We start from the raw sequence: 17,996 nt of genomic DNA, 5'->3' as shown, positions 1-17,996 counted from the left end.
TTGCCATGTCCACTGCACTTCTTTTGATTAAAACTTAGATTGAAGGCTGTCAGCCACCCAGGACAAAACATCCTTGAGTGCATCCCATTCAATCATTCTGATTGCAACCACTTAATAAATACACCCTTCCTGGAGATACTTCATTTGGTATTTACATTTATTATCTAATGGTTGTTTTAATATACATTTGGGGTAATCAATCAATCAAAATAGACCAGCAACAACCTTTCCCCTGTATTTTCAAGTGATCAGAATACTCACTCTTTTATCCTTCTGCACATAGGTTTATTAGATGAAACTGACCAGGGATTATATTTTCCTTATTTTCACCCATGTTTTACACAAACTAACTTTATTTTGGCTCTGACATGTCAAGGCACCAAAGCATTAGTTAAAGCTCAATTAAAACTGCAATCCTATGGGATTTAAGCTTATGCTTTAACACTTTGCTGAAATTAGGAATCTCTGCAGGGAGACATGTAGAAGTTTGGTAATGTTCCCAGGAATTGCCAATGAACAGATAAAACTCACTTCATTTGCTGAGTATTGCCTGAGCAGCACACACATACCAATAACCCAGGCCTAACCTGAATTGTGACATTAAAAAACTCCCTGAGCAAGTTTAACTGTGCCATTAGTCTTACATTTATAACTATGTATCAGCTAAATTGGCAACATATTTTCTTTCACAGTTGCAATACAAAAACTACCAAATCCCTCTTCTGTTGTTTGTTGGGGTTTTTTAAAGTTCTGGTTATGGGAGAATCCTATCAGCTGCAAAATCACCAAATTTATTAAGTCAGTAACCCAAAGACATATTTAACATCAAACAGGCCTTGATATGAGAGAAAACACAGGAATATCTTTACTAGTTCTCTTTATTAGCAAATTGTTTTTAAAAATAAAAGCAAAACAAGAAAACAATTCTTTAAAAAACCCTCAGAATTGTTGCACATAAGCGTAATAAAATAACATTATATAAACTTTACAAAATTATGTATTTCTTGGGTAAAAATGAGTTAAGCCATCACACACAGCAAATCAGGACAGAAAAACTATTAGCAAGACCACCTGTGTCATTCTTGTTTAATTTCTACTAGAATTATTTGTTAGGCTTAAACTAGTTTCCCTAAATAAAAGAACCTGATACAAAATTCATATTGTCAGTGTCGCAAGGTGAATCATAAAATGGTTATATCTCTATTTCCAAACAGTCTGGTTTGCTTTTCTGAAGAAATATATCCTTTCTTACAAGAGAACAGAAGGGGAAACATTTTTGAAGTTGAGTAACACTCACAGGAATTTCATGTTTCTATAAAGGAAATTGATAACATTACAATTCCCTAGAATTTAGTTTAATCCTTTGAAATATTCTTATTGATATCTCTAAGTCTTTTAAGCATGCAAAATACCAAACTTCTGGGGAAAGGAAAGAAATGACAGAAACTGATGTCACTCAGAAGCTATAAATAGAAACCAACAATAAAGGCACCTGTGTCATTTTACTTCACTATCGCCCACAGTTATTTTATCCATTCTGGTTCAAGCTTTTTTGTTTTTGTTGTTTTTTGTGGGGGGTTGTTTGTTTGATTGCTTTTTGTTTTGTTTGTTTGGATTTTTTTTTTGGTTGGTTGATTTTTTTTGTTTGTTTGTTTGGGGTTTTTGTTTGTTTGTTTGTTTGTTTGTTTTGTGTTTTTTGTTTGTTTTTTTTTTTTGTTGGGGGAAGAGTTGGTTGGTTTTTACTTCTGCTTAACTATAAATATCTTTTTAAATACCAGAGAAATCAAATATATTTAAGCATAGGCTTAACTGCTATCACAAAAAAAGAAAGCATGCATACTTTGTTTAAGAGCTTGGATAAATTAGGAGATTATTTAGAACTGATCACAAATGAAATATTCCCTTTGGTCTTTGTTAGACAGCTCAACAAAAGCTACAGGTTTCATAGACAGAAGGTTTCACAGACAATTCAGAGATGCCATAGGGCAAACTGTTCTAACCCTATTCATATGTTTTTTAACATGTTTTCTATACTTACATTGCCAAAGCACAGAAATATGCTGAAAGATCTCCACGTATTTCTATTACATTGGAAAAATATACTTAATAACTAGTAGAAGAAGGGAAGACATTTGAGTCTCAGTTATGACAAGTGGTTCTTCACATTCCTTAAACAGTGCTTCAAGTTCAATTTGTTCATAAATGTAATTCTTGTCTTAATGGCATTAAATCAACAAAAATGACATTAAGTTTCTTGTAGCAATAATTTACTGGCATTAACGATAAGGAAACTCACTATTTCTTTTGTATAATTAATAAAATTATGCTCAGGGCTGTATTTCTACGAACTACAAATTATTCCCATTACTAACAGAGAAATGATAAGAGCAATGGAATCAGTGTCATCAAGAGAACTAATACTGTGGATCAATGCCTTATTTACTAATGCATATTAAGCCACAGCCTATCAGGAGACAGCTTGCTCAGAAGGATGATGACACACTTCCAACTATTAAGGCTATGCAAAGGGTTCATAAATGAAATAATTGTTCCTGACTTTTACAGAAAGCTGGTGGGCTCGTCCTGACGTCTCACATACTAAAATGGCTCCATCAACAGCAATGGTTTCATGGAAATTTCAGTCGGAATCCAGGCATGTTCTTTTTTTTTTAGTTCATTAATAAATTAAGTTTCTCTTAGACGGAATGAAAAATCCATCCGAATTCAACTTTTTAAATTAATCTACTGCATACACTTCCTTTGTTTTTTGTTCATGATGACGATAATTCACCATTTAGTGAATCAGTGCAGGACAATCAACAAAATTTTCTGTTCTAAATGGAAACAAGCTGCAGTATTGTGGGCTGGCCACATGTAGTCATAGTGCTAAATAAGTGCTATTTATGTATGCAAAACCTTATAATTCTAATTAATATACTGAAAATAGACTGTTTAGTAACATTGGTCCCTCATTATAGTAAACCATTTTCTGTGGGCATAAATCCATTAGGCAAGGAACATAGTCTAGTTATATCTTAATGTTACACCTGAAAATTATACCTATTGTGGAATTTTAGAGGAAAAACTACAAACTACACATGTCCTAGTTAAAAGGTAAAAAATAGTTTCTTTTTCTGAACAAATCAATAAAGAAGTTTTGACATTGAATCTGGGTGGGTCTCATCTCCGTTCTGTGGAACAGTGTAATTTTTGTGGTTATTCTATTGCTGCTATCTCATACCACAGAATAGTTCATTTTTTTCTAATACTACTAAAAAGTACTCTTGTATTTCCCCCCTCAAATCTTATCAGAAAATCTCACCGTGTAAAAATAATTCTATGTTCTTCTAGTAGATATAAATGCTTGTTTTTCATCAGTCCATAGAGCATCATCATCTCACGACTCATTACATGGGTACTCAACCTGCCTTCCTAATATAAGTTACCAATCACAAAAAATAACACGCTTTATATTTAAAGTGTTATCCTTTTTCATTTTCTACTCATTACATTTTTCTTGTTTATGCAACTGCCGCACAGTCAATGCTCTGGTCGTTCTTTTCACCTTCCTGTGGGCTGGTGATTGTCACCCTTGGGTTTGTGGATGTTTTTTCAAGACCAGGATCAACCTCAAGAAAAAGGACAGGCACTGTTAACGTCATCAGGTATCAAAGATTTCACTGCATTTCAATACAGCATTAAGCACATCATATTAAAATTTCTGCAAGGTATTCTTAATGTGAAAAAAAATGTTTTCAAAGAGTGATCATGTTAAAATTTTCATTTATTTTATACTTATCCATCTCCCAAAGGAGAACGCATTCACATTAGAGGGCCCCCCCTACAGTTCTTTCATCAAGCATCCAGCTACCCACAAATCCATTTAAAGTGAATGCTCACTCACTTTCTCCATTTCCATAAATACCTTCAGCTTATCTAAAACAAAAAAATAATTCAAATATATGAAGCACAGAATAAATTCAGAGCCCAAGAAAATGTCGTGTTACTCAGCTCTCAAATGAAAAATATTCTTGTGTGTCATACAGGAACAGAAGAAAGCCCAGTTGCAAAATGCAAGAAACCATTCCCAGTGTCACAGAAAGAAGAGGGACATGTTTTCCCTGTAGGCAGGGAATGTGCAGAAATTGCTCCACTTCTGACACTCATGAATCCCACTCTTCCCAGACCTGGATTCTCCCCATCAAACAAAAGACTTTGTTTCCCACACTCTGTGAGCTGGCCAGTTCATCTGACAGTCAGGAGAGTTCTCCTTATTTATGTGGGTTGCATCCCTACATCTAAGCCAACAGCATGTTGCCATGTATTCTAAATTAATAGGATATTTGCTTTTTAACTGACTAAAGCCCCTTGCTTTAAAGGAATTTGCTCATATCCACTGTACTTTTCAATCTCTAAGAAAAAGAGATGAAACTTCCACAAAGCAATGGCAAAAGCTCTTTATGAAATGCAACTTTTGTGAAAGTCAATTAATCAAAGTAATTGAGGCACTGTGGTGTTCCTGAACACACCCTTCTGCTCTGTCTTAAAAGACAAAGTAGTGTAGAAATATACAATGATTCTGCTTTTCTGGAAACTACAAGATTTTTTTTTCATTACTTTTTTTTTTCTAAAATTCAGCATACTAAGAAAAGTAGAAGATGCAGATTCATCAAAATAGTGAGAAACATCTGCTTTCTCAGTTGGAGGGCATATAATGTAATTACTGATGTAATTGACCTATACAGACGGAAAATAACTATTCACAAACTGAAGTCCTTATAAATGGTCTCATGATTTTATCAAAAATTAACTACTTAGAGACCAGATGAGAAGCATAAGGCTGAGATGAATGAGGAACAATAACTTAAGGAAAACAGTTTGAAAGAATAAACACTCACCTGGTTCTGACTGCCAGAATCGTCTTTTATTTCTTCTTCAGGCTGAAGATCACCTTGGTAGTTCAAATTCTCCATTCCCTCACCATTTCCTTCATTGTTTTTGTCATTTAAATGGATAAGTTCCTTTTCCTCTGCTTGGTCAACATTCTGTGTTTCTCCTGCTTCATCTTCATATTTTTCATTTAATTTATTTTTGTCTTCTTCCACTTCAATTCTTTCTTTAACAGTTTCCCCACTTTCCTCTCCATTCACTTCTGGATATTCTTCCTCTCCTTTATATTCTTCCTCTCCCCTGTCATTTTCCTCTTCTACATTCTCTTCTTCATCTACAGTTTCTGCTGGTCTCTGGTGAAAGGAAAAGCAGCAGCATTATGAGGCATTTTAAATCAGAATGCTCCATGCAATTCTGAATGTGACAGACATCAAATTCACAATTACATCATTACTGAGGAGTAAGTATGCTAATTTGAGGTTTGTTGACATGGACAGAAAATTATGCTCCTGTACTTGCACCCCATAATGCCCTTATTCTTCATTTCCAAAACGTGTTGGTGAGATTTAAATTTATTACACAGGGTTTAATCCATTTGACAACATTCAAAACAAGTAGATTGAGCTAGGTTTAATTGACACAGCAAAGCTTACTCTGTTCCACCTGTTTCAGGTTCTCTGTTTTTCTAACATTACTACATACTACATTGTTAATAAAGTCCTGTCACAAGAAAATATCATGTATTACTAGTTCACAAACTGTTCCCCAAGAAGCATTTTACCTATGGACCAGGCCATGCCATGATCATTGGTCTTCTTTTAATACACAGAAAAGTAGTTAGAGAGATGAGGTGGACATACCACTGGTCACTTCCAAGACATTATTCCCCTTCGCAAAGATCCCTGTGTAGGGTGGCTTGGTTAGGTTTTTCTGGACATTTGGCAGCAATTTTTCCTACACAGAATTGTACCAGCAGCCGGAAGGAACAAGATCTTGCCTCACCTTGTAGGAGAGTTATCAGAAGCTCACTATGGATAAAGCTGCTGGCAGCACTTTCTCATGACAGCCTAGGAGATGGATGCACAAATTGTCTGGTCTTTGTCATTTGCCTTCCAGCTTCAGCTTTGAAGAGTCCCCTGACTATTCAGTCAACCAATGCTCCTACTTGCCAAGATTACTTACATATTTGTGCTGAGGTATAAATGAAAATAAAGTAAAAAAATCCCACAGGGGCGACAAGGTGTCTGCCTCCCACCCAGCCTCATCAGACTCTAAATCTAAATCAAACAAGCTGAGAGCAATAGATTATCTCTTAATCAAAACTCTTCGGAATTTTACTGTCCTCAGTAGCTGCTCTATGCAAGCAGCTATCTGCTACAGAGAAGTAAGTTGTCTTCTAAAAATTTCTTTTCCTCATTAATCTTAACATTTCAAAAGAATTTTCTCATCACCTTCAATGTATTAATAAAAGCCAGTTCAGTAAGATCAAGAATTTATTGAAGCTTCTTGACGAAACATCTTGATTTTCCTTTGATATCTAAGTAGCAACATAAGACAATTTTATTATTCCAGTGCTCAATGCCACATCGGCACAGCTGCAAAAAGGACAAGTTATTGTGTTGCAATAATCCACAGAATGCGGAATTACCAGAAATACAGATAAATAATGGCTCCATAAGCGATTTTTGAAGTACAGTCATTTCTATGTGTTTTTTTATTCAATCCTTTCTGGCTTACTTTCATCTAGTAACATCAAACCAGCCTTATTATCACTTAAATAAAACTTTAACAAACCAAGTCTTTACAGAAACCTTCAAAGAAGGCACCATCCAAAGCAAATTTGGATCCAACCTTTGTAACCTGCAGCACATAAATATAGCAAAGAATCTGTAGATCCATAAATTCTCAGAAGTTACCTGCTACTCTTAGACATGTTATCCACTGATTTGCTTTCAGTCTGCTAAGGAAATTAGCAGCTCTGGATTCTGACGAGAAACAGAGGAGGGTGGGACAATTTACATGCACCAGACACCACTAGATAAAAATGTGTTTGGCTTTACTTAATGACACCTGCTTGCTATGACACTACACACACTAAATTAAGGGGATAAGAAAAGTCAACACAGACTTGCTCAGTTAACTGTTGTAGTCATCCACGACATTACAATTTCCAGCTTTTTGGTAGTGGGTACAGGCAGAAATGAATATATGCTCTTGCCTGCATGGCTTTAGCATGGTGGCTCATTCTAGACTGTAGAAGAAAGTGTGTAGGCTTTATGCCATGGTGTAAACATATGTATCCCAATGCTTCAACTGGTTTCACTGCTGTGGAACCAGTCTTTGGCATGGAAGCACAATGGACATTTGAGGGACATAGCACTCCCTAAAGTGCTATGCTAGCTAGACTCATTTGACCTTATCTGTCTAAAATAGGTGTGGATGCAAATTTTTGAAGAATGAGGAACAAAGAATATAAACAGAGCTTTACTGAACTGTACCCAGAAAGTCACTGAAAGTTCACAGAGCATAGAACTCACATGAAATAACAATCAAATTCCAAACAATTTAACTTGGCCAATCAAGCTAAATTGGAAAAAAAAAAAAAAAAAAAAAAAAAAAGTAGAAAACAAGATGAATAAAAAACCACTCCCATCAGTGCAAGTATATTGTTTTTTTTAGTAACTGAAAATTTCAAGATAGCTGAACATATTACTACAATGTCATTACTATTACAGACAAAAATAAGGAGCCACGTTTTCAGCTAATAATTGGAAAGCAAAATGCATTCTTCATTTGATCTACTTTCAAGTTGCACTACACAAGAATGGACATTTCAAACAAGTTAAAAAACAACACTTATCCTGAGTAAAAGACCTTTCACAAGGTAATCTAAAATGTAGTATGGTTCCCTCTGCATGCAGATTCAAAGGTAGCCTTTAAAATGTGAATATGACCACTGACTGCATTTCAGAATGCACAGCAGACCTAAGACAGGACTGTAGGGAGGAAACTGAAGGCCAAAATCACCCACCATATAAAACATTGCTCTCTACTTAAAAAATGTGTGATACTTCCTACTGAGATCTTATTGACCTACTCGTTATGCATAAATTAGTATTCTCTATTTTAAGTAGAGAATTTCTTCACTGAGAAAAAGCAAATTTTTGATTTTTCATATTTAGGAAAAGAGAAGGCTTATCTGCATGTATACATGCAGGGAAGAAAACAGAAAAAGAGAGAAAAGCAGATGTCTTAATAGTCCAAAGCCTGTAAATGCTGTATATACTTTACTTTCTTGAATAGTTTCAGTGATAGCAGTGAACCTGAAATAATGAACTAAAGCCTACATTAAAGTACTTGGTGGGTCAAGGTATAATTTAAAGTTCCCTGGAGTCACTGGGAACCTTTTCATTGAATTTGATGCAGCCCAGCCATCCCTCCACCTACAAGTATACAAATTGCCTATCATATATGCACCAAAGTTACCACAAACTGTGCTCTCTTAGTCAGAATAAATCAGGATGGGCACACTGAAAGCAAAACAGGTATGCTGATTGAGACCTACCTATCCTTGCAGAAATTATCAGACTCAAGTCAGCAACAGCCTTGCATACTGATGGGAAAGCAGTGACATTTCCCATCTTAGTTTTTAGCTTTTCATCCTTCATCTTTTAAATAACCGAAATATTCTCAGTCAGAACTTCCTGTATGGAATGAATTGGATGGATAGCCAAGACAGATGTGGGAGTGTTCTTCTTGTTCCTCAGACGTCCAGGGTTCAGCCTTCAGCCATTGTGTTGGAAGCTATCACTCACATTTGAGATTCCTACAAAAGCTCAGGGCATCGCAAATCCAGAGAAACAGCTCTGGATATATCTCCAGGACTGAGTACCTGAGGTCTATCACCTCTATGTTACACAGTTATCATAAAGATATCAAGGATAGTAACAGAGAACAAAAGGCACATTGAAAATTCATGTTGGAAGCAACCAGCCAGTTGTATCCCAGTGAAACTGAACATGGATACTGTAATGAACTACAGAATAAATGTTCCTGCATTAGTTTAGTCCCATCTACACACCTCAAAAAACAACAGCACAACTTGAACTTGGATTGGAGAGGCATTCCTATTCTTTAAGGTATTTTTCACAATCAAGTGAGTTCTAGAGCAGAGAGCTTTTCCAGTCACTGTGCTAGATTATCCCCATTCCTCCTGTAGCCAGAACTAATCATAATAAGGTTTGTAATTTTGCGTTTTGAATGGTTGAAAGAAAATAGGAAGTAACTTCGCTTTTTGCATTGCTGGCTGCATCTTTTAAGCAAAGGTGATGGTTTTGCAGTTTCATGCTTGTAAGCACATTACTTAAAATAACTAGTCTTCAAACCATACCTTTGTGAATGTGAGAACAGTTCTTTGCTTGTCATGGACTAGCAATGAAAAGACTGACTGACAAAAGACTTGTACATTGAAAAGCATATTCAACCAAAAGCATGCAGAAAAACTGAAGCAATTATTAGCTCCTTGCTGGAAACATGGATCCAGCTCGCCTTCTGGAAACCTCCTGACTTAACTAACAGGTTGATGAGGAGCAGAGTCAATTTCATTTTGCATTTAAGAAGTATGATTGCTTGACAGTATTTTTAATCTCAGCAAAAACAGAGTGTTTAAAAAAGAAAGATGTATTCTAATTACACTCATCATGATATCATTCATTAAGAGCTACATTACCAAATGCCATCATCACTCAAAAGCAGTAAGTCAGGAAATCTTCAGGCATTGAAGCATTTGGCTTCTTTTCCTCTAGGGATGCTAATGTAAACCTCTCGGAAGGTTTGTACATGACTGATACTGAAAAGTGCGCTATCACAAATCATTTATGGCAGAAATTATTTTGCACCATTAGTATAAAACATAATTTTGCTTTATTTGCAAAGTCGTTTGGAAGTGTTTACTTGGCTAATGGTCACAGCAGACAAACAATGAGGTAGACAACAAAAATCTTAATGGTCATGAAGAGTGGCATGAATACATCTCACAAATGCAGCAACAGGAACACGTGACTTTGATTGCATCAAAGCTCTTCAAAACAGAGCTCCCCTGCTCCTACTCAGGAATGTTTTGTAGCAGCACTGCACAGATTCCAACAGTGAAACATTTTGTTCCTGAACTAGAAAGTGTTGCTAAGTGACAGCAGCCCTCTTCTCTTCCACATCATTTAGAAAACCCGGGCTCTTAAAAACAAGCAAATGAATAGTTAAGGTTCAACTGTCTTACACTTCCCACATAGTTCCCACATTTGCACAAAATGCACTGTTGTTCCTAAAGGCAAAAAGTCTCTATCCCTACAACATTTAAACTCCAACTTTTTTTATGAGATGGGTGTCAAAAATTTATTTCTTTTTTACAACACATGCAGCACCTGAATCCACAGAGTTTAATTTTTCATAACATCACAGCACCCAGAAGTCCAACAAGAGTGAATGGAAACTAAAGAACTTGAAGTGTAGAAAAAGCAGCCTTTCAATCTCCCTTCATTGTTTTCATTGTCTAGTAACTGGAAGCATACTTTGTTCCTTAATCACAATGCAGCCATGATAGAGAAGCCAACACCTTTGAGCACTGCCCTCTGGGGCATGTCCCAGCATAAGAGGGACATAGACCTTTCCTATGAAGACAGACTCAGAGAGTTTGGGGTGTTCAGTCTGGAGAAGAGAAACCTGCAGAGACACCTCACAGCACCTTCCAGGGCCTGAAGGGGGACTTTGTGTAATCTGGCAAGGATCTTTTTACCAGGGCATGTAGTGACAGGACCAAGGGGAATGGCTTCAAACTGACAGAGGGCAGGGTTGTATGGCTATTAGGAAGAAATTCTTTATTTTGAGAGTGCTGACAAACTGGATCAGGTTGCCCAGAGAAGCTGTGGATGCCCTATCATTGGAAGTGCTCCAGACCAGAATAATGAGGCTCTGAGCAACCTGGTCTGAGCAACCTGAGGTGTCCCCTGGTAGAGGGGTTGAAATGAAATTATTTGTAAAGCCCTTTTCAACCCAAACCATTCAATGGTTTTATGACCTTTTCAGATCTTTACTTTTCTAATATGTACCAAAGTCAAAAATACTTTTTTTCCATCTACGTCAGTGACACTTATGTTTATTTTTTCCCACAACATTTTGCACATCTTCATGTATATGTTAAGCAAATAAAATTTGCTATACTTCACTTCCTACAATACAGTATGATCTGCTGAGCATACCTGTAGATAATGAGAAAATTGTTAAGCATTTAAAAAAAGCCCTACTGAAACTGCAAAAATACAAAAATAATTTTATAAGTTCTTCTATAATTAATTTAAAATGCCCTTTAAGTTAAGCAATTTGAGAAACTGCCTGCTCTAGGGTTGCTGAAATTTCTGAAAACAGGGTTGCATGGAGGTAATTTTTTTCAAAGTGGTATCAAAACTAGTTTTACAAGAGATTTTCATTTCCAGGCTTCAGTCATAAGAAGTGAAGGTCCTTCAACTGTTGGCCACACAGGTCTCTAAAGACAAGATCAGGCATTGCTACTACAACTTCAGAAATCACAGTCACCCAATGCAGAATCGAAGGAAAGATCTCCCTTCTCATTTGGCACTGCAATGAACTAATCAGAGTAAGTTTCCCTATCTCACACAGAAACTAATAACAACATTAAGTGTAAATCAGTGGAGCTGAAAGAAGAACATGCAGTGGAAAATATTATCTACGGGCTTGTCAGCACTCAAAATTCATAAGGCTTAAATTACAGCTGCATCATTTGTAGAGAAATTTGAGTATTAGAAGTTCTGCATGTCTTCTTTCCAAATGCCATTTTGAAATCCTTACTGATGTAGTGCAAAATGTTTCCTCGTGAAAAGTTGTAGCCTTTTTAATCAAAGAATGTTTCTTCAAGCAGTCAGCCTGTTGTAATGTTGAATCAACATAAACTTTAACATTTTGCCTTCAGCAATGGGGAAGCTAAACATTTTATTCTGCTCACTGAGGTGAATCTTGGGTCTCTAAAGCAAGATGTATACTCCATAATGAAAACTGCAAATGAAAGGTGCAAATTTTCTGCTACTGATGATATACTCCAGCTCCAGCTCACCTAGGGGAGATACACAATCTCACATCACATCACAGCCCAGGAAATGGGAAATAATGAGTGGAGAACTGCATTAATCAGCGGACATGTCTGTAAAAGTAGAAAGCAAATGGATAATGAAAAAACCAAGAATGTGAACGTCTACAGAAAAATCCAAACTAGTGTCTGTTAGATAAATTTATCATCGACTAATTTTTACAAATAAACACACAAGGAGAGAAGCAGATGAGGATGATAAATCTGGAGGGGGAAAATAACCCAAAGAGCAAACCAATACCCAAACCCAAATGGAGACTCTTTCTACATCACATCTTAATAGCCAGAATCATATACCCCATGGCAAAGCAGGCTGGCACAAGAACATGCCTGAATTCCTTATGGGGTCATGCACTGGATAACTTCAGATCTCATAACTCTCATGTGAGGACTCAGCATGGGAGAAAAACAACTATGCTTATGGAAATGGATAAACCAGTGCACACTTGCAGTGTTATTTCAGTATTATCACTAAAGACTGCTGCTTTTGTATTTTAGAACTTATATAGAATGAAAGAAAAAGAGTAGCTTTTTCTGAAAGCTTTAAAAGTTAGAATTTTTTTTTCTTGGAGTTACTTTGAATATATTTGCATCATTACCAGCAAATTCAAAGTAATACACTTAATTACCATCTCCAGTAAGAAACTACTATTGCTTTGCTGTCTCCCTGTCAAGAACCACCTTATTCCCTTGCTATTTGCACAACTGATTTCACATCCTGTCATCAGTCCCCATGAATGTTGACACAGTGATGCAAACAACCAACTTGGAGTAAGACTGCATGTCAAAAGAAGAAACTAATAATTTTGTATTTGGGAGCTGAAAGTCTTGGTAAAGAATATAGAACAGAAAGGTCTGGTTTGGTTTAAGGCAAAATACTCATTTTTTTCATCCTTGATGTTCAGTTACAACTGTCAGCTAGTCTGGAGTAAAGCAAACCCTGTTCTTTTAATGTGTTTTCAGCTGGCAGGCAGCATTTTACAGAACAGGACACAAGCGAGAGTCTAGCCAGTATAACGCTAGGTTTAGTTAATGGCTAATCTGGCATTTGTTCAACTGTGTACTTCAAACAGCAAGACAGAGAAGGTGCATAAAAAGAAAAAAATATGAAGCGCTATCTTCACCACCTCATTTATGTGGCTGATGGAAATGATAGCCTATCAAAAGTGCCAGCATTCTAGTGAAAGCTGGCATGTAAATGTTTATGCATTATGCAAGATAGTCAAGACCTGGCTGGCTGTCCTTTCCCATATTTCTAGCAATACCAGAAACTGCAGTGCAGATAAGAAAAAGCTAAAAAGCTTTACATGACAGAATTTAAACCAATTTAAAATGGCCATTAATACAAACCTGAACATGCAAAATGCTAAATGCTTCTAAGGTTAGAGTGACCTTAGTTATCTGGGTATAAAAAGTACTCCATGCTACTCAGAAGGACATGGCTTCTTGCCAGATTACCAAGAAAATTATACATGAAATTTTAACATTATATATAAACTATGGCCTGTGTTGCAATAAATTTTTGGTGCTTTGTTTGGCTTTATGGAAACAAGAAAATCAGATTATTCATAGTGTGCATGACTGACTTTTTAATATTTTTTCCCCATCAAATACACCTGCTTGCAGTTCTTTGTCCAGATAGCAGAATCTGTTGGTAGCAAGTGAAAAATATTTCCATCTGAACATGACAAATGGACCTTGGTACATGAGCTTAGAGGTATCCAGCAAGTTCCTAGAACTGCAAGCTTGCCAGCACATCTGATGCTCACTGGCAACTGTGTGAACAGTTCCACTGCCAAACAAAGAAGTGGTAGTAGAGAGTTTTTCCCCTCCCTAGGGATGGTCACCACCCCTGGCAGGGGCAAACTGGTGAGACACACAGAACCTGTGCTGTAGGATCTCTGTGGAGAAGTAAGGCACCTGTCTCCAGGGCTGGATTTCAAACAAATTGCAATCAGCCTAAAAACTAAGGCCTGACAAGCCAATTTACACAGCCACATGTTCTACACTACCCAGAGGAATTTTTTAGACACCTTCAGAGGCCAATAAAAAGGCTAATCATTGCTGAATTTGATTATTACACTGTCAAGAGCAGAGAAGGATGTGCTTCAGGATGTCATAAGAAACAAAGATTAAGACAACAGCTGGCATGTTCTTCCCCAATGTCAGCACTATCAATATAATGCAACACATCCTAATTATCATGACACCTCACCAGGACAACCACAATTAACAGGGCTGATGAGCCCAATGGTGTTCATCATATAAGACTCTGAGGCTGAGGCAGGTATGTGCTGTGAGAAGACACAGCTGTAGCATTCCTTCTATCAGGGACCAAGACAGTCATGTTCTTCTTGCCTCTATCACCTGATTATGTGATAATGTGTCCTCAAGAACAATACATATTATATATATATAAAATAGCTAAGCAACATTCCTTGCCATTAAAGTGAATAAATAATGAGAATGATCTTTTCTAGCAACAGGAGCCTAAAATAAAATCTGTAATTTTTTTTAGGTTTGGTGTCAGTCTTAGAAGTGGCTAGTAAGTTCATAGAACATCTATTTCCCCTCCAGTATTGTTTTTAAAAGCAGAACACAAGCTAAAGAAATAGATGTTTAGTATTCTTTTATACAAATAAATTGAATAAAAATCAGCAAACTAAATAGTAAGCACTATTTAGTAAGCAATTAAATAGTGTCATAAGCTCTAGCCCCTAAAAACTTTTTAGTTTGTTGCTGTGCTGAACTTTCTCGTGTTTCTAAATCTCTCTCTTCTGCTGAGAAGGACTCAAAGCTTGACAAATACTCTAGATGCAACCTCAGAGACACTGAGTCAAGAAAGATAACCAGTGACCTCGATGTGCTGGCTGTGCTTTTACCAGCCCAGCCTGTACAGTCCACCTCATCCCCACAGGGAGCACTGCTGACTCAACTTGCCAACCACAGGAGCTGCATGGCCCTTTCTGCAGCTCCTTTCCAGTCCATCTGTGTCAAGACTGCACTGAGACAGTTACTGCATCACAGATGTCCAACTTTGTACCTCTCTTTCTTGTTGAACTTCATGAGGCTCAAGTCATCCTATTCCTTCAAGCTGTTGAGATTTCTCTGAAAGACAGCTCTGCATGCACCTGATAATGACAGCTGGGCCTGAATAAGGTTGTGTCCCATGCCATCATCTATGTTACCCATGAACATATTATAATGTCTCAGATCCAGTATCAAACCCTCAGGACCACCATCTGTAAAACAGGTGCCAGTTAAATCTCAGCAAACCAGCCAGTTTTTCACCTACCTTTTAGTCCTCAAATCCATCCATCCCTACTCTCATTAAGAATATTTTCCTCCCCATATTTAACACACTCCTTCCAATTTCTCCTACAAGTATGGAAGTCTATATGGAAAGCAAGATAAAGGACAATAACCGCTCTCCCTTCCTCCACAGAGCCACTTATTTCATCACTGAGGAAATGAAATGGGTAAAGTATGATCTGTCCATATTACATCCATGGTGGTTATTCCCAGTCACATGCACCAATTCCCATTTTTCAACAAGTTTTGGCTCTCTCAATTCCATTTCTGCAATATCCATATCCAGGCAATGTCTCTATACTGCTCTTTAGGAGTCTATCCCCTCTTTTGCCCCTTTTAGTGTGAGGTCAGGAGTCCTCTGCTCAAACTGGCCTCCTGCTATGTCTGCTTGTTATCTTGCACAGTGGGCATAGTTCTTGTGGTTTGAGGAAGAGTCTCTTGGAAATCAACCAGATCTCCTGAATTCCTCCACACTTCAGGGCAGCCTCACACAGATCCTGCAGCCAGTTTCCCAACCTAGCCAAAGGCAACTCTCCTAACTTCTAGGATTTTTATTTTTTTATTTTTCACCCTCACTTTCTTCAGGAGCTTAAACTCATGGCCAGTGCAACTAAGGCTGCCATTGTCACATCCCAAACAAGTTTCTATTCTTGAGAAGCAAATCCAGCAGAATGATTCACCTATGTCTCACACTACCTACATCAAAAACCTGTCTCCAAAACACTACAGAAATCCCTTAGATTGTTTATGGTCTATTGGGTTGCCCTGGGTAATTGAAGTGTATTCGCAAACTATTATCTTTAACTCCCATTTGTTTATAAACTCATCTTAACAACCAGTCTTCAGCTCTGCTTACCACCAGTAAGTCATAAACTGCCCAAGATTCCTAATGTTACTGGGATGATTTTTAGCCTGAGAAACCTTTTGGATAAACTGTGATTCCTTACACCAAAGCATGGATCAGAAATGTTATTTTTTGGCCAATGTGACTAGTCCCAAGCCATCATCAACAGACACCAAAAGCACAATGCAACAGGAAACAAAGTTGAACAAGTTGGCAAATTCCTACAAACACATAAGATGAAAAGGACTGTCTTGTGAGCAATTCATTAGCAGAAAGAAACCACATGTTTTCAGCAAATAGTTTAAGCAGTTCTACTCTTCTCTTCCTTGGAATAAGCTTCAATTTACCTATTCCTTGTATTATTTCAGTCCACAGGGGTACAAATCAAAGTACAAAAAGGGAGATTAATCTTATGTTTAGTTATCAAGACGCATTTATTGCACATAAATATTAGGATTAAAAATTGGCCAACGAAGCACCATGTTGCTCCAACAGAACAAAGTGCTGTCAGCTTTAACAAAAATAAGAAAAATCTGCACCAGTTGTGGTCCAGGACTGGAGGAATACTGCTCTGCCAATATAAAGAAACTGCAACTCAGGTGAACCTATTTGGTAGGATGTAACAACAGGGAATCCTGATTCTCTAAGGCTCTCTAAGAACACTCTCAGAGCAGTTCTGAAGCTGATGAAAAGGTAACTGACATTTGACATATTAACACAAAAAGGGAGATTTGCTAATGCTGCCATAAAATAAGCAGTATTGTTGAGCTGCTGTGGAGTTATCCCCACAGAAGTTTGCTTACACTTGAAAGAAATTGAGGACAGAGAAAAAACACACAATCTGTAATCCTGAAAAATAAAAAGCAAAGCCATTTTGATGGCAAGATCACTACCTGGTCCAGTGGAACTTCCACAAGAGTATCTTCATCTTCTTGCACTTCAACTGCCTCCCACATTTCAGACCCCTCTTCTCTGGCTTTGTAAATACCTTCACCTATAATGGGGAAGATAGAGTGGAAAGAAGTGAAGTCCAATGGTGACACACTGTGGCTCAACTGCTGAACTGCAGATTCAATTCTGGTTCTGAGAATAGCTTTCTGAGCTGACCCATCATTCCCCATACAGTTCTTTCAAGGAAGTCTTCAGTCTCCCATTATTGTCAATTTGTTTTCTTTCCTTTTAATAACAAATACTTATATACTACACTACTTGGGGAAGAGGGGAGAAAAGGCAAAGGGAAAGGGAACTGAAGACAATCCTGGATCTGAAGTTCCTTCACTTTGGACAAAGGTTCAGAATGAATCTGAACTAGATACATTACAACAACAACATAATACTTCTGTTCCTACAGTCAATTATAATATCCTTTAGTAATAAGCACTATAACATACATCTATCAAAATTTTCAGACTCTGAATCAAAAACAAACGTGCTGAATCAGTCAGGGTTAAAAGATTAAGAGAAACTGTTGGATTAGTTCTACTCCTCAGCTCTGGGCACATGCAAGTAGAATTAGAGCTGAAACTCTACATCTGCATTAAAAAGCACGTACTCCTGGATTAACAAGGATTAATGGTTATCTTGGTATTCAATTTTGCAAAGATTTTACACCATTTAGTTCAAATAATTTCTTTCCCCTAAACATAAGTAGTAATTAGGGGTCTTTGAAGTTTCCAACACAGGCCTTATGGTATCAGCTAATTAGGAAAGTGAAGATAGGTACACACAGAAAACAATTTCCAAGTGACACACAATCTTCTCTATCTTCCCCTGAACTGAAAACAGCCCAGAAAC

The 17,996-nt window shown here is 37.2% G+C and overlaps 1 protein-coding gene across 1 annotated transcript in view; it reads right to left on the bottom strand.

Moving 5' to 3' along the window:
• Nucleotides 1–860: 860 nt before the first annotated feature.
• DCDC2 (doublecortin domain containing 2) overlaps nucleotides 861–17,996 on the bottom strand; it is a 52,188-nt gene continuing 35,052 nt past the window's right edge. The window contains exons 8-10 of the mRNA XM_083861664.1: nucleotides 17,096–17,196; nucleotides 4,899–5,243; nucleotides 861–3,629 (exon numbers count right to left, since the gene is read on the bottom strand). Of these exons, the coding sequence (XP_083717790.1) occupies nucleotides 3,522–3,629; nucleotides 4,899–5,243; nucleotides 17,096–17,196 (554 nt within the window). The 3' untranslated portion in view covers nucleotides 861–3,521. The remainder of the gene's footprint in view (nucleotides 3,630–4,898; nucleotides 5,244–17,095; nucleotides 17,197–17,996) is intronic.

This window comes from Zosterops lateralis (genome assembly GCF_965231275.1).
Source record: "Zosterops lateralis genome assembly, chromosome: 1".
Lineage (NCBI taxonomy): Eukaryota > Metazoa > Chordata > Aves > Passeriformes > Zosteropidae > Zosterops > Zosterops lateralis.
This window is presented reverse-complemented; position numbering and strand designations above follow the sequence as displayed.